At 49.5% G+C, this 22,728-nt stretch overlaps 1 protein-coding gene across 9 annotated transcripts in view; it reads right to left on the reverse strand.

Moving 5' to 3' along the window:
* The window catches only part of slc23a1 (solute carrier family 23 member 1), a 243,339-nt gene that overhangs the window by 48,281 nt on the left and 172,330 nt on the right, over positions 1-22,728 (reverse strand). For all 9 annotated transcript variants that reach the window (XM_059990271.1, XM_059990270.1, XM_059990267.1 and 6 more), the window contains 2 exons: positions 2,510-2,629; positions 1,136-1,293 (listed from right to left, as the gene is read on the reverse strand). In XM_059990271.1, coding sequence (XP_059846254.1) covers positions 1,136-1,293; positions 2,510-2,629 — 278 coding nt within the window. The remainder of the gene's footprint in view (positions 1-1,135; positions 1,294-2,509; positions 2,630-22,728) is intronic.

Consider the following 22,728-nt stretch of genomic DNA (forward strand, 5'->3'; position numbering starts at 1 on the left):
CCATTTCTACCTCCTACCCAAGATCCAGAAACCCATTTGCCCAGGTCGACCCATTGTTTCAGCTTGTTCCTGTCCCTCTGAACTCATATTGGCATACCTCGACTCTGCCTTATCCCCCCTAATGCAGTCCCATCTTATCTACATCCATGACTCATCACACACTCTAGATCTTTCCAAATGATTTCAAGTTCCCTAGCCCCCATCATCTTATTTTCTCTGTGGATGTCCAGTCCCTATACATTTCCTTCACCCGCCTTAAGTCTCTCCAATTCTTTCTTGACACCAGACCCAACTAATTCCCCTCCACCACCACTCTCCTCCTTTTTCAAAGAAAGGGGCTTCCCTTCCTCCACCATCAACACTGCCCTCAACTGCATCTCTTCCACTTTACACATATCTGCTCTTACCCTATCCTCCCGCCATCCTACCAGGGATAAGGTACCTCTTGTCCTCACCTACCACACCAGACTCCGCATCCAGCACATAATACTCCAGAATTTCTACCATCTCCAGTGGGATCCCACCACGTGATTGCCTTGTCCGTTCATCCCTCACCATTGATCTCCCTCCTGGCACTTACCCTTGCAAGCGAAACAAGTGCTACACCTACCCCTACACTTCCCCCCCCCCTCACTACCATTCAGGGCCCCAAACAATCCTTCCAGGTGAGGTAACACTTCCCCTGTGAGTCTGTTGAAGTCATCTACTGTATCCAGTGCTCCTGGTGTGGCCTCCTGTATATCGGTGAGACTCGACGTAGATTGGGAGTCTGTTTGCTGAGTACCTATGCTCTGTCCACCAGTGAAAGTGGAATTTCCCAGTGGCCATCCATTTAAATTTCACTTCCCATTCCGGTATGTCAATGCATGGCCTCCTCCACTGTCGTCTTATATTCCATTTGGGTAGCCTCCAACCTGATGGCATGAACATCGATTTCTGAAACTTCCCAACTCTTTACTTCATCCCCCCACCCCCGATTTCCCCCATCACCTTCTGTTTATCTCTCCCCTGCCCCAGCTTTTAAATCTACTCCTCATTTAACTCGCAAACTTCTTTAATTATAGTAATATTCGAGCCAATGATGAAAAGCTTTTAAAAGGAAAAAAATGACCCATGTTATTCAGAAGTCACATACCTGCATCCAACAGCTGTCTGAATAAGTGTAGTAATTCCAACACAAGTGAAGATGGTACCAATCAGCTGACTGACAGTATGCTGATCTTTTCCAACACAGAGTGACTCTGCCAGCAGAAAGGGTACAGCTATGGTTCCACTAAAGCAGGTCAAGTAGTGCTGGAAGTCCAAAATAAAGCTTTGTAAACAGGAACTCCCTTAAATTCTAATATACAAATAATTCACTTCAAAAATAAAAAAAAACAATGCTGCCAATCTGAAATAAAACTAAAACTATTGGAAATAGTCAAGATGACCAGGCACCATTTGTGGAGAAAATCATCAACGTTACAGACCTGGGAAAAGTCAAAGATAAAACAAGCTTTGCAAAGTTGGAAAAAGGAAATGGATATCTACATGGTTTCTTATAGAATGGAGAATGGGAGAGAGGATTAAGAAGGTGAAGAGAACAATGAGGGGATTATCTTCTTAAATCTCAGCTGACAGATTAGTTCCATTTGTCTTTTGGTAGGGCATTTCCAGCTTTACTATGAAAATTACAAAATAAAACCATTTATTCAGAAAATAAGAACAATGATCAGTGCAGGCCCTTCGGCCCATGATGTTGTGCTAATCCTTTAAGCCTCTTCAAGATTATTTTAACTCTTCCCTGATGTATAGCCATCCATTTTTCGTTAATTCATGTGCTTATTTAAGAGTCTCTTAAATGTAGTAAGAGGTAATTATATTTTTGCAATGAGCACTGTAAGGTTATAAATTAAAACACAGAATTTTGATAAACTCAAGAAATTATGAAATTCAAAGGTGTTGCTATTGTTGGAAAACAAACCAAAATGCAATTTAATTCATATGAACAAATATCCTGAAAGTCTCTTGGTCTCATGTCAAACACATTATCAAATTCAGTTCAAAAATTCTTGCGATTTTTATTTGATCTACAAAAGTCCATGTTGAAATGAAGCAACTTTCAGGAACTGTATTTCCTCTCTACCTCTTATTCTAAAAGGCAAAATAGCAATACCTCTGCAGGCTGTACCACCATACTAAAATTTTAAATAGAATTTCAATATATAGACTGGCTGGGCAGAAACATGCACCTCCTGTTCTGACAGACAGATGATTCTGGTGATATTTTGCCTTAGGTTGTTATAAATAGTTTCATTCCTTCAATCCCCTTGACAACTCTTCAGCAGAAGCTAACAGCAAGGACAGCTCAGAATAAAAAAATGTCAGATGCAAGAATTAACTGAAAAATAGCCCCAACCAATATTTACCTCAAGTGCAAAGATCTAGAGGAGATAACAATAAAGACATTAATTGCCAAAATCAAAAAATGCACATTTACAAAATGAACAAGTAGAAGCAAAATGAATACCTGAAATCCAAGCAAAATGCAAAGGTACCAAGGAGGAACATCTTCTATTTTGTAGATCATATCAAAACTGCTGTTAGGAAGTGTGGATGATGATGGATCATTTACATCAGTTTCATTAGTCTGGGAAACACAACCCGAGAGAAAACATGGTTACAAAATCTCTTAACAATTGTGATTTGTTGTTACATCCAGATACAAGTCACATTTCAACTATCATTCGCAACCAGAATAAATGGCGAACCATACAAAAGTAACTTACTGACATGGCTTTTGATAGCAATGGAATATCTATGACTAAAAATCTGATACATTTTGAAGGAAGAATCTGCAACACAGTTCCAAGACAATGCAGGCCAACCGTTTCTCTGCTCACATAAGAGTCTACAACAAGTACACTCTCATTTGGTTGGGCTGGTGAAAATAATCTTGCCACTTCTGTCCTCCAAGAAACTCAATACATAAACAATTAAGCAATGATGTGGTACCAATCTGAAGCAGCGTGGTTATTTATTCTCCAGACATCTACCTCGTGACCAAAGAATCTTATGCCCCATTTAAGAATATAATTACCAAGTCAGTCCAAGTAAAACCCTTCATTAATTGTAAGGACCAACACATAATTGTTTTGTTCATTTGCCCACTGAGTTAGTTAAGAGGACAGTGTTGGTGGAGAGATGCAATATATTCCTTGAATGAATAAAGTTCAAGTCTGCTTTGTGCAAAGTTGCTCTTGATAGTCTGTCTTTTAACATCATTGCTTCAATGGAATTGATGCACCATCAATAACTCTCGGAGACGGAAGGTGAACGATAGGCTTTTATTAGCAGCAAAAGGGAGCACGGCATCTCGGAGACTGAGGGAGGAGCAGTGCCCCAATCGCCTTTGTACAGGGGTCTGTGGGAGGAGCCACAGGAGCAGTCAGCAGAGGGGCGTGTTCAGACAGGTATATGTAGTTTACCACAGGAATGCTGGGCTGTAAAGATTGTTCACATTAATGTAAATGTTGAAAAGCAATAAAACCATGCACAAATTCCATTAAGTGCATCCTGATGAAGCCTGAAACATTGGTGGTTTATTCTGTTCTATAGACGCAGAGTTCCTCCAGTGTTTTGAGAGTCTAACTTAATTAAAACAGCATAAAGACAAAAAAGCATAAATCAATGGCAATAGCAAATGCAAATGCAAAGAAAGATTGAAAGGGAATTAGTTTTAATGTTTGCAAAATATGGTTATTAAGCTGCTGACTTAGACTGTTGGATATGGTATTACTGTATCTTGGAAGCCGGCAGATTTCCTGGGACTGATTAAGTATATTACATCTACCAGGAAAGTACGAATAAACAGGGGTACATGAAACAGGGAAAGACTCATGCAAGATGGCACAGTAGTGCAACTAATAGAGATATTGGCTCATATGTCAGACACTGGGGTTCAATCCTGTCTTTGAGTATTGTCTGTGTGGAGTGTGTATATTCATAGTCTTCCTGGTGCTCCAGCTTCCTCCAGCAACACAAAATGTACAAGTTGGCAAGTGAAATGCCTCGACTGCTTCAGTGAGTGAAAGAACATTGGGATTCAAATAGGATTAGTGAGATCGGGCTGTAGATGGTTGGCAAAGGCTGAAGCATTTTTTTCTGTACCATTCTGCGCAGTCTTTCCCTAATAATTGCAGACATCAAATGCGACCTTGCAATCAAACTAACAAGGCAAGAAGAAAAAGGAAAGCAGCATCACACTCACTGAGGCCAAGCCCCTACCTGTGAGATATGTGGAACAGACTGCACCTATTGTCTGCATGCTTACTCAACAAATCTGTTGTGATATATCTGCATCTAGAGTGACTTATTGTGGTCACAAGTAAGATTTAGTTGAAGTAGGATATTATTTGAAGCTGGTCGTGAAGTGGCATCAGCCCTGGACTTCGAGGTGGATTGCTCTGAGATCGAATCTCACCAGGTTCCTACCCGGGCAGCAGCAGTATCAGCACAGCAGAAAGGCCCAGCAATCTACTTCTCAGTCTTGCCATGAAATCCCTATGGACAACTACACGATCCATGGAGTTTCCATGAATTGACGGCACTCAACAGCAACAACAATTATCAACTATAATCATAGATATGTGTGTGGAGAGAGCAGCAATATTGTGAAGGGTGAACCAAAATACTAATGTGCAACTTAAACCTTTGGGTAAATTTAATTTTGAGTTCTACCAAATTATTGCCAATACCTCATTTTTATATAGCGTTTTAAAAAGTAAGGGAAAAAGCAACCATCTTAGCATCAATTTGCATTGTACAAGCCAAAGTTTGCCCACTCACTCTGTTAAAAAAAATTGCATTTACAGAACAGAAAGAAAGAAAACAGATCAAAAGGGACAAGGCGCCCTCTCCTACTTTACCCACCCACCTGGTTTGTTAAAAACTAAACAGAATATTGCATGCTGTGTAGATGAACAAATAGAACTTCTATGTTTTCCAGCAACTCATCGTCAACCTTCCGATAATGCCCAACATTGTGACTTTTGGAGCTTAGAAAAATAGAGGGCTATGGGTAAACCCTAGTAATTTCTAAAGTAGGGACATGTTCGGCCCAACCCTGTGGGCCGAAGAGCCTGTATTGTGCTGTAGGTTTTCTGTGTTTCTATGTGACATCAGCAAGTAGCCAAGCTATTCATATATAACAAACATTTGAGGTTCCAGCTTGCATTTTACCAGGGATGTCACTAGCTATTTCCCTCTTAGTACAGTCTTACTCTGGCCTTCAAGGAAAGGGAAATCGAGTAATATTCCCAAAAAGCAAAAAGTTAAAGAACGAGATCAAACAGAAATACACATGAGAGAAATAAAAGTCAGGCCATTTAGAAAAGCTACAGTTACAGAGGCCCAAATCAAAAAAAAAGACTAGGAAAAGAAAATACAAGTACAAAAATAAGTCAGCAACAAGCAAAACTCAAAACAAACTATTAGCACAGTCGTAGTAAAGATGATTAGAGAAATAGTAAAGACCATAAGATGATAAGATATAGAAGCAGTGTTAGGCCAATTGGCCCATCAAGTCTGTCCGCCATTTCATCATGGCTGATCCAATTTTCCTCTCAGCCACAATCTCCTGCCTTCTCCCTGTATCCCTTCATGCCCTGACCAGTTAAGAATCTATCACCCTCTGCCTTAAATATACATAAAGATTTGGCCTCCACAGCTGTCTGTGGCAAAGAATTCCACAAATTCACCACTCTCTGGCAAAAGAAATTCCTCCTCATCTCTGTTCTAAAAGGATGTCCCTCTATTCTGAGGCTGTGTCCTCTGGTCTTAGACTCTCCCAGCACAGAAAACAAACTCTCCACATCCATTCCATCAAGGCATTTCACCATCCAATGTGGTCACCCCTCATTCTTCTGAATTCGAGTGAATACAGGCCCAGAGCCATCAAACGTTCTTCATATGACAAGCCATTCAATCCTGGAATCATTTTTGTGAATCTTCTTTAAACCCTCTCCAATTTCAGCACATTCAGCACAGGGACCCAAAACTGTTCACAATGCTTCAAGAGAGGCCTCACCAGTACTTTATAAAGTCTCAGCCTTACATTCTTGCTTTTACATTCTACTCCTCTTGAAATGAATGTTAACATTTTATTTGCCTTCTCACCACAGACTCAACCTGCAAATTAACCTTTCGGGAATCCTGCACATGGACTCCCAAGTACCTTAGCACCTCAGATTTTTGAATTTTCTCTCCATTTAAAAGAAAAATAGTTTACCCTTTCATTTTGTTTACCTAAGTTCATGACTGTGCACTCCCCAACGCTGTATTCCACCTGCCATTTCTTTGCCCATGCTCCTAATCTACCCAAGTCCATCTGTAACCTCTCTACTTCCTCAAGACTTTGCAACAAAACCATCAGTTCCATAATCAAAATCATTGACATATAACATAAAAAGAAGCGGTCCCAACACAGCCTCCTCTGGAACACCACTAGTCACTAGCAGCCAGCCAGAAAAGGCCCCTTTATTCTCTCTTTGCCTCCTGCCAATCACCCGGTCCTTCATCCATGACAGATGAAGGACTGTAATACCATGGGCTCATAACTTGTTAAGCACTGTCATGTGTGGCTTGTCAAAGGCTTTCTGAAAATCCAAGAACACAACATCAACAAATTCTCCGTTGTCTATCCTGCTTATTATTTCTTCAAAGAATTCCAACAGATTTGTCAAGAAAGATTTTCCCTTGAGGAAACCATGTTGTCTACAGCCTATTTTATCATGTGCTTCTAAGTACCCTGAGGTGTCATCCTTAATAATTGACTCCAACATCTTCCCAACCACTGAGGTCAGAGTAACTGGCCCATAGTTTCCTTTCTTTTGCCTCTCTTTTTCTTGAAGAGTGGAGAGACATTTGCAATTTTCCAGTCTTCTGGAACCACCCCAGAATCTAGTAATTCTTGAAAGATCATTACTAGTGCCCCCATAATACCTTCAGCCACCTCGTTCAGAACTCTAGGGTGTACACCATCTGGTCTAGGTGACACATCAGTTTTCCAAGAACCTTCTCTCTAGTTACGGTAACTTCACACACTTCATGACCCCGACACCTGGAACTTCCACCATACTGCTGGTGTCTTCCACAGTGAAGACTCATGCAAAGTAATTTTTCAATTCACCCGCCATTTCGTTGACAATTGGCAAGCAAGTAGACATTGGCTGTTCGTGCAAATAATATAGGCAAGGCTCTAAAAGAATGCCCCACATTGAAAATCTGTAAAACATGTCAGGCACAATTTGTGGAAAGGGAAAGAAAATGCTGTGGCGACCCACTTCCTAGCGCACTCGAACTGGCTCACAAATAGCCAGCGCGCCGGCATAAAGGCCAGTCCCAAGAGGGCCCCAAGTCTGCTTCACCAACAAAGAGAAAAGCCCACGCGGGACTGTGAATACTTGCCCCCTATAGCATCTGCGCCTGGGGACGGTGGGATCAGGGAGGCTTTAAAGCGGGGCCGCGAAATTCGAATAAAATCTTTTTTAACTACAGTTTACCGACTACATGTCGTTATTTCAGCACCGCGTGTAGCACACCGCTACAGTGCAACCATTGTTGGTTGAATCTCAGGTGGTGACGGTAGGGCATACAGGAGTGAGATATACCAACTAGTGGAGTGGAGTGGTGGTGCAGCAACAACCTGGCACTCAACGTCAGTAAGATGAAAGAGCTGATTGTGGACTGCAGGAAGGGTAAGACAAAGGAACACACACTAGTCCTCATAGAGGGATGAGAAGTGGAGAGAGTGAGCAGCTTCAGGATCCTGGGTGTCAAGATCTCTAAAGATCTAAACTGGTCCCAACATACTGATGTAGTTATAAAGAAGGCAAGACAGCAGCTATACTTTATTAGGAGTTTGAAGAGATTTGGCATGTCAACAAATACACTCAATAACTTCTATAGTTGTACCGTGGAAACCATTCTGACAGGCTGAATCACTGTCTGGTAGGGAGGACCTACTGCACAGGACCGAAAGAAGCTGCAGAAGTTTGTAAATCTAGTCAGCTCCATCCTGGGCACTAGCCTACAAAGCAACCAGGACATCATTAGGGAACAGTGTCTCAGAAAGGCAGCATCCATTATTAACGACCTCACTGATACCATCAGGTAGGAGATACACTCAGCGATTCAGGAACAGCTTCTTCCCCTCCGCCAATCGATTTCTAAATGGACAATGAATCGTTGGACACTATCTCACTTTCTAAAAAATATACAGTATTTCTATTTTTGCACTTTTTAAAAATCTATTCAATATATATATAGATGATTTACTTGTTAATTTATTTCTTTTATTTATTATTTTTTCCTCTCTGCTAGATGATGTATTGCATTAAACCGCTGCTGCTAAATTAACAAATTTTACATCACATGCCGGTGACAATAAACCTATTTCTGATTCTGAAAATTATCATGATGAGTCTGGAGTCAAACAAGGCTTAGATAGCAGATTGCTTTTTCTGAAGACATGCAGACCAAATACAATATTTTCATGAAAAGATGCAGAGTAATACCTTTGGACCAATAGTTCAGAACTCTGGCTTCCCGTACAGTAAGGTAACCACTACAATACTGTACTCTAATGTCACAACCTTTGACACTAATGCGGAGTCTACACAATCTCACGGGCAGACAGCTGAAAGAAGATAGCAATCACGCACATGAGAATGCCCACATTCCAGCCAGTTAAGGTATCTTGTATTAAACTCTCTTCCTTTTGTTTCAGTCCTGTCATGTTTTGACTGAGGGACAGCAACGGCAACACTCCCCAATCACTTTAGTGCTTATTGCAGGAAAGTTTAGTGAATTAAAAAGAAACTGTTCAAGCAGTAGTATCAATTTAGTTGTAAGTTACGTCTTTTCAGCCACAATGCAGCTTTAGTGTTTAGTTTGAGAGTTTTTAGGTCACGGCCATGTCAGCCTTGCATTTATTATTTTCCTTTGTTCTAAGTCCAGTGAACTGTTCATTCCTTAGCTGCGTCCCTTGAGTCCATAAGACTTGAACACCAAAATGGACCCAGTGGAGAGAGGACAGCTGAAATCCTCCCTGAGCTTCATTGTCAAGTGAGGGAGAAGTTAAAGTCATTTGAGGATGGGATGGCAGAAATGGCTTCCACAGAGCAACAACTACCTCAGAGTGGCAAACCAGTCCATGCTCGAAGAACAGGTGACAGCACTCACAACAATGGTACAGCAAATCACGACACATAGTCTGAGTTTTGTGTTCAGGCAGGGGAGAGGTTAGAGTCAGAGAGGGCTGAATTGGCAGGAAGGGCTCTAACAGTGTGACGACTACTATCAGATCAGCAGGGCCAGTCCATGCTGAAAGAATAGGTATCAGAGCTCACAACGACGGTTCAGCAATTCACAACAGAGAGGCTTAGGAGGCAGCCATTACTGCGCTCACTGCTGCTATTCAGTAGTCCTCTGCCAGGGCAGCCACACTTCCAGCACTGGTATGTTCCCCATCCTCCTCTATTGCAGCTCCAGCCCCGAATGCCCCGATTCCCTTGGCCACTTCCTGATCTAAAGCAAGCATTCCTCCAACCTGTTGATAATCCAGCGACCCTGGGAACAGCTACAGGAACTTAGTATGATCTGCCTTTCCAAGCCCAGCCAGGCTGGTTCAGAAATTATGCTTGCATGGTGAATTTCTTCAATGACTCCCAGTCAGCCTGTTCAATGCCCTGTGAGAACAAGGTTCTCACGCAGACTAACCTTTTCAACAAGATGTCATTGAGCTCTAGATATTGTTTGACCTGCCAGCAAGGGGTCAGCAGATTGCCCACTGACTCCTGAACCTGCTCCGAGAGGGGCAGCAGATTGCCCACTGACTCCTGAACCTGCTCCAAGGGAGAGGGGCAGCAGATTGCCCACTGACTCCTGAACCTGCTCCAAGAGGGTCAGCAGATTGCCCACTGATTCCTGAACCTGCTCCAAGAGGGTCAGCAGATTGCCCACTGATTCCTGAACCTGCTCCAAGGGAGAGGGGCAGCAGATTGCCCACTGACTCCGGAACCTGCTCCAAGGGAGAGGGGCAGCAGATTGCCCACTGACTCCTGAACCTGCTCCAAGGGAGAAGGTCAGCAGATTGCCCACTGATTCCTGAACCTGCTCCAAGGGAGAGGGGCAGCAGATTGCCCACTGACTCCTGAACCTGCTCCAAGGGAGAGGGGCAGCAGATTGCCCACTGACTCCTGAACCTGCTCCAAGGGAGAGGGGCAGCAGATTGCCCACTGACTCCTGAACCTGCTCCAAGGGAGAGGGGCAGCAGATTGCCCACTGACTCCTGAACCTGCTCCAAGGGAGAGGGGCAGCAGATTGCCCACTGACTCCTGAACCTGCTCCAAGGGAGAGGGGCAGCAGATTGCCCACTGATTCCTGAACCTGCTCCAAGGGAGAGGGGCAGCAGATTGCCCACTGATTCCTGAACCTGCTCCAAGGGAGAGGGGCAGCAGATTGCCCACTGATTCCTGAACCTGCTCCAAGGGAGAGGGGCAGCAGATTGCCCACTGACTCCTGAACCTGCTCCAAGGGAGAGGGGCAGCAGATTGCCCACTGACTCCTGAACCTGCTCCGAGAGGGGCAGCAGATTGCCCACTGATTCCTGAACCTGCTCCAAGGGAGAGGGGCAGCAGATTGCCCACTGACTCCTGAACCTGCTCCAAGGGAGAGGGGCAGCAGATTGCCCACTGACTCTTGAACCTGCTCCAACGGAGAGGGGCAGCAGATTGCCCACTGACTCCTGAACCTGCTCCAAGGGAGAGGGGCAGCAGATTGCCCACTGACTCCGGAACCTGCTCCAAGGGAGAGGGGCAGCAGATTGCCCACTGACTCCTGAACCTGCTCCAACGGAGAGGGGCAGCAGATTGCCCACTGATTCCTGAACCTGCTCCAAGGGAGAGGGGCAGCAGATTGCCCACTGACTCCTGAACCTGCTCCGAGAGGGGCAGCAGATTGCCCACTGACTTCTGAACCTGCTCCAAGGGAGAGGGAAAGCAGATTGCCCACTGACTCCTGAACCTGCTCCAAGGGAGAGGGGCAGCAGATTGCCCACTGATTCCTGAACCTGCTCCAAGGGAGAGGGGCAGCAGATTGCCCACTGACTCCTGAACCTGCTCCGAGAGGGGCAGCAGATTGCCCACTGACTCCTGAACCTGCTCCAAGGGAGAGGGGCAGCAGATTGCCCACTGACTCCTGAACCTGCTCCGAGAGGGGCAGCAGATTGCCCACTGATTCCTGAACCTGCTCCAAGGGAGAGGGGCAGCAGATTGCCCACTGACTCCTGAACCTGCTCCAAGGGAGAGGGGCAGCAGATTGCCCACTGACTCCGGAACCTGCTCCAAGGGAGAGGGGCAGCAGATTGCCCACTGACTCCTGAACCTGCTCCAAGGGAGAAGGTCAGCAGATTGCCCACTGATTCCTGAACCTGCTCCAAGGGAGAGGGGCAGCAGATTGCCCACTGACTCCTGAACCTGCTCCAAGGGAGAGGGGCAGCAGATTGCCCACTGACTCCTGAACCTGCTCCAAGGGAGAGGGGCAGCAGATTGCCCACTGACTCCTGAACCTGCTCCAAGGGAGAGGGGCAGCAGATTGCCCACTGACTCCTGAACCTGCTCCAAGGGAGAGGGGCAGCAGATTGCCCACTGACTCCTGAACCTGCTCCAAGGGAGAGGGGCAGCAGATTGCCCACTGATTCCTGAACCTGCTCCAAGGGAGAGGGGCAGCAGATTGCCCACTGATTCCTGAACCTGCTCCAAGGGAGAGGGGCAGCAGATTGCCCACTGATTCCTGAACCTGCTCCAAGGGAGAGGGGCAGCAGATTGCCCACTGACTCCTGAACCTGCTCCAAGGGAGAGGGGCAGCAGATTGCCCACTGACTCCTGAACCTGCTCCGAGAGGGGCAGCAGATTGCCCACTGATTCCTGAACCTGCTCCAAGGGAGAGGGGCAGCAGATTGCCCACTGACTCCTGAACCTGCTCCAAGGGAGAGGGGCAGCAGATTGCCCACTGACTCTTGAACCTGCTCCAACGGAGAGGGGCAGCAGATTGCCCACTGACTCCTGAACCTGCTCCAAGGGAGAGGGGCAGCAGATTGCCCACTGACTCCGGAACCTGCTCCAAGGGAGAGGGGCAGCAGATTGCCCACTGACTCCTGAACCTGCTCCAACGGGGAGGGGCAGCAGATTGCCCACTGATTCCTGAACCTGCTCCAAGGGAGAGGGGCAGCAGATTGCCCACTGACTCCTGAACCTGCTCCGAGAGGGGCAGCAGATTGCCCACTGACTCCTGAACCTGCTCCAAGGGAGAGGGAAAGCAGATTGCCCACTGACTCCTGAACCTGCTCCAAGGGAGAGGGGCAGCAGATTGCCCACTGACTCCTGAACCTGCTCCGAGAGGGGCAGCAGATTGCCCACTGACTCCTGAACCTGCTCCAAGGGAGAGGGGCAGCAGATTGCCCACTGACTCCTGAACCTGCTCCGAGAGGGGCAGCAGATTGCCCACTGATTCCTGAACCTGCTCCAAGGGAGAGTGGCAGCAGATTGCCCACTGACTCCTGAACCTGCTCCAAGGGAGAGGGGCAGCAGATTGCCCACTGACTCCTGAACCTGCTCCAAGGGAGAGGGGCAGCAGATTGCCCACTGACTCCTGAACCTGCTCCAAGAGAGAGGGGCAGCAGATTGCCCACTGATTCCTGAACCTGCTCCAAGGGAGAGGGGCAGCAGATTGCCCACTGATTCCTGAACCTGCTCCAAGAGAGAGGGGCAGCAGATTGCCCACTGATTCCTGAACCTGCTCCAAGGGAGAGGGGCAGCAGATTGCCCACTGACTCCTGAACCTGCTCCAAGGGAGAGGGGCAGCAGATTGCCCACTGACTCCTGAACCTGCTCCAAGGGAGAGGGGCAGCAGATTGCCCACTGACTCCTGAACCTGCTCCAAGGGAGAGGGGCAGCAGATTGCCCACTGACTCCTGAACCTGCTCCAAGGGAGAGGGGCAGCAGATTGCCCACTGACTCCTGAACCTGCTCCAAGGGAGAGGGGCAGCAGATTGCCCACTGACTCCTGAACCTGCTCCAAGGGAGAGGGGCAGCAGATTGCCCACTGACTCCTGAACCTGCTCCAAGGGAGAGGGGCAGCAAAAGACGAAGCAGTAAAGTTCCACATTCTTGCGGTCCAGATGTATGGTACAAAGCATCTCCCATCACTGCCTTCCCTCATGGGCTGAGCTCAGAGTTCTGGCATAACATCGCAGTGTGTAATGAACAGGACAGCCGGATGACCAGATAAATCTGGCCATTTGAATAGAGAACCAGGCAGCTGAGTGGCACAGGGAGAGAGTGCCCTAAACCTCCTGCTCATTAAATCTCTGCCTGCCTCCAACCCATAGAACATTACAGCACAGTACAGGCCCTTCAGCCCTCCATGCTGTGCCGATCCATATAATCCTTATAAAAAGTACTAAACCCACAGTATCCCATAACCCCCTATTTTTCTTTCATCCATGTGCCTGTCCAAGAGGCTCTTAAATACCCCTAATGTTTCAGCCTCCACCACCATACCTGGCAAGTCATTCCAGGCACTCACAACCCTCTGTGTAAAAAACTTACCCCTGATGTCTCCCCTAAACTTCCCTCCCTTAATTTTGTACATATGCCATCTGGTGTTTGCTATTGGTGCCCTAGGAAACAGGTACTGACTATCCACCTTATCTATGTCTCCCATAATCTTGTAGACCTCTTTCAAGTCCCCTCTCATTCTACTATGCTCCAACGAGAAAAGTCCCAGCTCTGCTAACCTTGCTTCATATGTCTTGTTCTCCAAACCAGGCAACATCCTGGTAAATCTCCTCTGCACCCTCTCCATAGCTTCCACATCCTTCCTATAATGAGGTGAACACAATTGAACACAATTCCTATAATTGAACACAATACTCTAAGTGTGGTCTCACCAGAGATTTGTAGGGTTGCAACATGACCTCTCTACTCTTGAACTCAATCCTCCTGTTAATGAAGCCTAGCATCCCATAGGCCTTCTTAACTACCCTATCAACCTGCGTAGTGACCTTGAGGGATGTATGGATTTGAACCCCAAGGTCCCTTTGTTTATCCACACTCTTAAGTAACTGTCCATTAATCCTGTACTCAGTCTTCTGGTTTGTCCTTCCAAAATGCATCACCTCACACTTTTCCGGGTTGAACTCCATCTACCATTTTTCTGCCCAACTCTGCAGCCTGTATATATCCTCTTGTAACCTTTGACAACCTGCAGCTCCATCCACAATTCCTCCAATCTTTCTGTCATCTGAAAACTTACTCGCACATCCTTCAGCCTCTACATACAGGTCATTTATAAAAATCACAAATAGCAGGGGTCCCTGCAGTACTCCGGGGTCACCGACCCACAGGCAGACTACTTTCCTTCCACAACTACCCTCTGCTTTCTTCCTTTAAGCCAATTTTTTATCCAAATGGCCAAGGTTCCACTTATTCCATGCCTCATGACTTTCTGGATGAGTCTTTCATGAGGGATCTTGTCAAATGCCTTGCTAAAGTCCATGTAGACCACATCCACTGCCCTACCCTCATCAATTTCTTTTGTTACCTCTTCAAAAAACTCAATCAGGTTCGTGAGACACGATCTTCCCTTCACAAAGCCATGTTATCTATCTATGAGTAGACTGTACTTCTCCAAATGCTGGTAGATCCTATCCTTAAGAATCCTTTCAAGTAGTTTGCAGACCACCGACATAAGACTCACCGGTCTATAGTTCCCAGGTTTCTCCCTATTACCTTTTTTAATCAAGAGAACTACATTTGCCATTCTCCAGTCCTCTGGCACTTCCCCTGAAGCCAAAGAGCATTCAAAGATCATAGCTAATGCTCCAGCAATCTCTTCTCTCAATTCCCACAACAACCTGGGGTGTATCATACCCGGCTATGGGGATTCATCAATCTTGATGTTTTTAAGATGATCCAGCACTTCGTCCGTAATCTCCAGATTGTCCAGCACATAGGTCCACTCTACTTCGACCTCATCCTGATCAAGATCCTTTTCACTTGTGAATACTGAAGCAAAGTATTCATTTAGGACCTCCCCAACCTCCTCCGCCTCCAGGCACACGTTGCCCTCTTTATCCTTTAGCGGTCCTACCTTCGTTCTCGTCATTCTCCTGTTCTTCACATATGCATAGAACGCCTTGAGGTTCTCCTTAATCCTACATGCCAAGGCCTTCTCATGCCGCCTTTGAGCTCTCCTAAGTTCTTTCTTTAGCTCCTTCCTGGCTACCCTATATTTCTCATGAGCCCCTCCTACTTCCTGCTTCTTATATCTAAAATATGCTTCCTTTTACCTCTTGACGAGTTGCCTCACATGTTTCATCAGCCACGGTTCCCTTTTCCTACCATTTTTTCCTTGCTCAGTGGGACAAACCTATCCTGAACCCTCTCATATCATCCAGTACACAGCTCGCATGCAGGTGAGGGGTGGTGGGGTGGACTCCACCTCACTCAGGAGGAACAAGATTGACACAGAGGAACAAGATTGCTGCCTCTCCAGGGCACTTCTGGGTATCGGGTCCCAAGTGCTCAGCAAGAAGGTGAATTCTGACGGGTCAATTCTCCCTGTAAGCATCTGCCCCTAATCAAATGTTCTGTGCTATAGTTTTCTATGACTGAATAATGTTCCCAGTTTCCTCAAATGGGTGGATTCCATACCCATGAACTTCAGGCATTTATCAACTCCGATGTGGCCAGGGGCCTCGTGGATATCTCTCAGGCTCAAAGATGGGGAGCTTCCACTCAATAACTGAGGGAGAATATTGAGATCAAGGCTCTGGATAGTCAGTTTCTAGGCATCAGCAAGATCCACCTTTCAACAGTACTCCTCCAACCAGAGCTTGAGGGCAACCATAGGGAACAGCTCTCCTTCGATCACATTGATTCACCTGAACAGTTGCTGGTGATTGGTCTTCCCTGAGAGAGGAGAGCCACTCCAGGCTACATCGGACCATTCAGAGTGGAGAGCCACTCCAGGCTACAGCGGACCATTCAGAGTGGAGAGCCACTCCAGGCTACATCGGACCATTCAGAGTGGAGAGCCACTCCAGGCTACAGCGGACCATTCAGAGTGGAGAGCCACTCCAGGCTACATCGGACCATTCAGAGTGGAGAGCCACTCCAGACTACAGCGGACCATTCAGAGTGGAGAGCCACTCCAGGCTACAGCGGACCATTCAGAGTGGAGAGCCACTCCAGGCTACAGCGGACCATTCAGAGTGGAGAGCCACTCCAGGCTACATCGGACCATTCAGAGTGGAGAGCCACTCCAGGCTACAGCGGACCATTCAGAGTGGAGAGCCACTCCAGGCTACAGCGGACCATTCAGAGTGGAGAGCCACTCCAGGCTACATGGGACCATTCAGAGAGGAGAGCCACTCCAGGCTACATGGGACCATTCAGAGTGGAGAGCCACTCCAGGCTACATGGGACCATTCAGAGTGGAGAGCCACTCCAGACTACAGCGGACCATTCAGAGTGGAGAGCCACTCCAGGCTACATGGGACCATTCAGAGTGGAGAGCCACACCAGGCTACATGGGACCATTCAGAGTGGAGAGCCACTCCAGACTACAGCGGACCATTCAGAGAGGAGAGCCACTCCAGGCTACAGCGGACCATTCAGAGTGGAGAGCCACTCCAGGCTACAGCGGACCATTCAGAGTGGAGAGCCACTCCAGGCTACAGCGGACCATTCAGAGAGGAGAGCCACTCCAGGCTACATGGGACCATTCAGAGTGGAGAGCCACTCCAGGCTACAGCGGACCATTCACAGTGGAGAGCCACTCCAGGCTACATGGGACCATTCAGAGTGGAGAGTCACTCCAGGCTACATCGGACCATTCAGAGTGGAGAGCCACTCCAGGCTACATGGGACCATTGAGAGTGGAGAGCCACTCCAGGCTACATCGGACCATTCAGAGTGGAGAGCCACTCCAGGCTACATCGGACCATTCAGAGTGGAGAGCCACTCCAGGCTACAGCGGACCATTCAGAGTGGAGAGCCAATCCAGGCTACATGGGACCATTCAGAGTGGAGAGCCACTCCAGGCTACATGGGACCATTCAGAGTGGAGAGCCACTCCAGGCTACAGCGGACCATTCAGAGTGGAGAACCACTCCAGGCTACATGGGACCATTCACAGTGGAGAGCCACTCCAGGCTACATGGGACCATTCAGAGTGGAGAGCCACTCCAGTCTACATGGGACCATTCTGAGTGGAGAGCCACTCCAGGCTACATCGGACCATTCAGAGTGGAGAGCCACTCCAGTCTACATGGGACCATTCTGAGTGGAGAGCCACTCCAGGCTACATCGGACCATTCAGAGAGGAGAGCCACTCCAGGTACAGCGGACCATTCAGAGTGGAGAGCCACTCCAGGCTACATCGGACCATTCTGAGTGGAGAGCCACTCCAGGCTACATGGGACCAGTCAGAGTGGAGAGCCACTCCAGGCTACATGGGACCATTCAGAGTGGAGAGCCACTCCAGGCTACATGGGACCATTCAGAGTGGAGAGCCACTCCAGACTACAGCGGACCATTCAGAGTGGAGAGCCACTCCAGACTACAGCGGACCATTCAGAGTGGAGAGCCACTCCAGGCTACATGGGACCATTCAGAGTGGAGAGCCACTCCAGACTACAGCGGACCATTCAGAGTGGAGAGCCACTCCAGACTACAGCGGACCATTCAGAGTGGAGAGCCACTCCAGACTACAGCGGACCATTCAGAGTGGAGAGCCACTCCAGGCTACATGGGACCATTCAGAGTGGAGAGCCACTCCAGGCTACATCGGACCATTCAGAGTGGAGAGCCACTCCAGGCTACAGCGGACCATTCAGAGTGGAGAGCCGCTCCAGGCTACATGGGACCATTCAGAGTGGAGAGCCACTCCAGGCTACATGGGACCATTCAGAGTGGAGAGCCACTCCAGACTACAGCGGACCATTCAGAGAGGAGAGCCACTCCAGGCTACAGCGGACCATTCAGAGAGGAGAGCCACTCCAGACTACAGCGGACCATTCAGAGTGGAGAGCCACTCCAGGCTACAGCGGACCATTCAGAGTGGAGAGCCACACCAGGCTACAGCGGACCATTCAGAGTGGAGAGCCACTCCAGGCTACATGGGACCATTCAGAGTGGAGAGCCACTCCAGACTACAGCGGACCATTCAGAGTGGAGAGCCACTCCAGACTACAGCGGACCATTCAGAGTGGAGAGCCACTCCAGGCTACATGGGACCATTCAGAGTGGAGAGCCACTCCAGACTACAGCGGACCATTCAGAGTGGAGAGCCACTCCAGGCTACATGGGACCATTCAGAGTGGAGAGCCACTCCAGACTACAGCGGACCATTCAGAGTGGAGAGCCACTCCAGGCTACAGCGGACCATTCAGAGTGGAGAGCCACTCCAGGCTACAGCGGACCATTCAGAGTGGAGAGCCACTCCAGGCTACATCGGACCATTCAGAGTGGAGAGCCACTCCAGACTACAGCGGACCATTCAGAGAGGAGAGCCACTCCAGGTACAGCGGACCATTCAGAGTGGAGAGCCACTCCAGGCTACATCGGACCATTCTGAGTGGAGAGCCACTCCAGGCTACATGGGACCAGTCAGAGTGGAGAGCCACTCCAGGCTACATGGGACCATTCAGAGTGGAGAGCCACTCCAGGCTACATGGGACCATTCAGAGTGGAGAGCCACTCCAGACTACAGCGGACCATTCAGAGTGGAGAGCCACTCCAGACTACAGCGGACCATTCAGAGTGGAGAGCCACTCCAGGCTACATGGGACCATTCAGAGTGGAGAGCCACTCCAGACTACAGCGGACCATTCAGAGTGGAGAGCCACTCCAGACTACAGCGGACCATTCAGAGTGGAGAGCCACTCCAGACTACAGCGGACCATTCAGAGTGGAGAGCCACTCCAGGCTACATGGGACCATTCAGAGTGGAGAGCCACTCCAGGCTACATCGGACCATTCAGAGTGGAGAGCCACTCCAGGCTACAGCGGACCATTCAGAGTGGAGAGCCGCTCCAGGCTACATGGGACCATTCAGAGTGGAGAGCCACTCCAGGCTACATGGGACCATTCAGAGTGGAGAGCCACTCCAGACTACAGCGGACCATTCAGAGAGGAGAGCCACTCCAGGCTACAGCGGACCATTCAGAGAGGAGAGCCACTCCAGACTACAGCGGACCATTCAGAGTGGAGAGCCACTCCAGGCTACAGCGGACCATTCAGAGTGGAGAGCCACACCAGGCTACAGCGGACCATTCAGAGTGGAGAGCCACTCCAGGCTACATGGGACCATTCAGAGTGGAGAGCCACTCCAGACTACAGCGGACCATTCAGAGTGGAGAGCCACTCCAGACTACAGCGGACCATTCAGAGTGGAGAGCCACTCCAGGCTACATGGGACCATTCAGAGTGGAGAGCCACTCCAGACTACAGCGGACCATTCAGAGTGGAGAGCCACTCCAGGCTACATGGGACCATTCAGAGTGGAGAGCCACTCCAGACTACAGCGGACCATTCAGAGTGGAGAGCCACTCCAGGCTACAGCGGACCATTCAGAGTGGAGAGCCACTCCAGGCTACATCGGACCATTCAGAGTGGAGAGCCACTCCAGACTACAGCGGACCATTCAGAGTGGAGAGCCACTCCAGGCTACAGCGGACCATTCAGAGTGGAGAGCCACTCCAGGCTACATGGGACCATTCAGAGTGGAGAGCCACTCCAGGCTACATGGGACCATTCAGAGTGGAGAGCCACTCCAGACTACAGCGGACCATTCAGAGAGGAGAGCCACTCCAGGCTACAGCGGACCATTCAGAGTGGAGAGCCACTCCAGGCTACAGCGGACCATTCAGAGTGGAGAGCCACTCCAGGCTACAGCGGACCATTCAGAGTGGAGAGCCACTCCAGGCTACATGGGACCATTCAGAGTGGAGAGCCACTCCAGGCTACAGCGGACCATTCACAGTGGAGAGCCACTCCAGGCTACATGGGACCATTCAGAGTGGAGAGTCACTCCAGGCTACATCGGACCATTCAGAGTGGAGAGCCACTCCAGGCTACAGCGGACCATTGAGAGTGGAGAGCCACTCCAGGCTACATCGGACCATTCAGAGTGGAGAGCCACTCCAGGCTACATCGGACCATTCAGAGTGGAGAGCCACTCCAGACTACAGCGGACCATTCAGAGTGGAGAGCCACTCCAGGCTACATGGGACCATTCAGAGTGGAGAGCCACTCCAGGCTACATGGGACCATTCAGAGTGGAGAGCCACTCCAGGCTACAGCGGACCATTCAGAGTGGAGAACCACTCCAGGCTACATGGGACCATTCACAGTGGAGAGCCACTCCAGACTACATGGGACCATTCAGAGTGGAGAGCCACTCCAGGCTACATGGGACCATTCAGAGTGGAGAGCCACTCCAGGCTACAGCGGACCATTCAGAGTGGAGAGCCACTCCAGGCTACATGGGACCATTCAGAGTGGAGAGCCACTCCAGGCTACAGCGGACCATTCAGAGAGGAGAGCCACTCCAGACTACAGCGGACCATTCAGAGTGGAGAGCCACTCCAGGCTACAGCGGACCATTCAGAGTGGAGAGCCACTCCAGGCTACAGCGGACCATTCAGAGTGGAGAGCCACTCCAGGCTACAGCGGACCATTGAGAGTGGAGAGCCACTCCAGGCTACAGCGGACCATTCAGAGTGGAGAGCCACTCCAGGCTACAGCGGACCATTCAGAGAGGAGAGCCACTCCAGGCTACAGCGGACCATTCAGAGAGGAGAGCCACTCCAGGCTACAGCGGACCATTCAGAGTGGAGAGTCACTCCAGACTACAGCGGACCATTCAGAGTGGAGAGCCACTCCAGGCTACATGGGACCATTCAGAGTGGAGAGCCACTCCAGACTACAGCGGACCATTCAGAGTGGAGAGCCACTCCAGTCTACATGGGACCATTCAGAGTGGAGAGCCACTCCAGGCTACATGGGACCATTCAGAGTGGAGAGCCACTCCAGGCTACATGGGACCATTCAGAGAGGAGAGCCACTCCAGGCTACATGGGACCATTCAGAGTGGAGAGCCACTCCAGGCTACAGCGGACCATTCAGAGTGGAGAGCCACTCCAGTCTACATCGGACCATTCAGAGTGGAGAGCCACTCCAGGCTACATCGGACCATTCAGAGTGGAGAGCCACTCCAGTCTACATGGGACCATTCTGAGTGGAGAGCCACTCCAGGCTACATTGGACCATTCAGAGTGGAGAGCCACTCCAGTCTACATGGGACCATTCTGAGTGGAGAGCCACTCCAGGCTACATCGGACCATTCAGAGAGGAGAGCCACTCCAGGTACAGCGGACCATTCAGAGTGGAGAGCCACTCCAGGCTACATCGGACCATTCTGAGTGGAGAGCCACTCCAGGCTACATGGGACCATTCAGAGTGGAGAGCCACTCCAGGCTACATGGGACCATTCAGAGTGGAGAGCCACTCCAGGCTACATGGGACCATTCAGAGTGGAGAGCCACTCCAGACTACAGCGGACCATTCAGAGTGGAGAGCCACTCCAGACTACAGCGGACCATTCAGAGTGGAGAGCCACTCCAGGCTACATGGGACCATTCAGAGAGGAGAGCCACTCCAGACTACAGCGGACCATTCAGAGCGGAGAGCCACTCCGGACTACAGCGGACCATTCAGAGTGGAGAGCCACTCCAGACTACAGCGGACCATTCAGAGTGGAGAGCCACTCCAGGCTACATGGGACCATTCAGAGTGGAGAGCCACTCCAGGCTACATGGGACCATTCAGAGTGGAGAGCCACTCCAGGCTACAGCGGACCATTCAGAGTGGAGAGCCGCTCCAGGCTACGTGGGACCATTCAGAGTGGAGAGCCACTCCAGGCTACATGGGACCATTCAGAGTGGAGAGCCACTCCAGACTACAGCGGACCATTCAGAGTGGAGAGCCACTCCAGGCTACAGCGGATCATTCAGAGTGGAGAGCCACTCCAGGCTACATCAGACCATTCAGAGTGGAGAGCCACTCCAGACTACAGCGGACCATTCAGAGTGGAGAGCCACTCCAGGCTACAGCGGACCATTCAGAGTGGAGAGCCACTCCAGGCTACATGGGACCATTCAGAGTGGAGAGCCACTCCAGGCTACATGGGACCATTCAGAGTGGAGAGCCACTCCAGACTACAGCGGAAAATTCAGAGAGGAGAGCCACTCCAGGCTACAGCGGACCATTCAGAGTGGAGAGCCACTCCAGGCTACAGCGGACCATTCAGAGTGGAGAGCCACTCCAGGCTACAGCGGACCATTCAGAGTGGAGAGCCACTCCAGGCTACATGGGACCATTCAGAGTGGAGAGCCACTCCAGGCTACAGCGGACCATTCACAGTGGAGAGCCACTCCAGGCTACATGGGACCATTCAGAGTGGAGAGTCACTCCAGGCTACATCGGACAATTCAGAGTGGAGAGCCACTCCAGGCTACATGGGACCATTGAGAGTGGAGAGCCACTCCAGGCTACATCGGACCATTCAGAGTGGAGAGCCACTCCAGGCTACATCGGACCATTCAGAGTGGAGAGCCACTCC

This window comes from Hypanus sabinus, chromosome 15, assembly GCF_030144855.1.
Source record: "Hypanus sabinus isolate sHypSab1 chromosome 15, sHypSab1.hap1, whole genome shotgun sequence".
Classification (NCBI taxonomy): domain Eukaryota; kingdom Metazoa; phylum Chordata; class Chondrichthyes; order Myliobatiformes; family Dasyatidae; genus Hypanus; species Hypanus sabinus.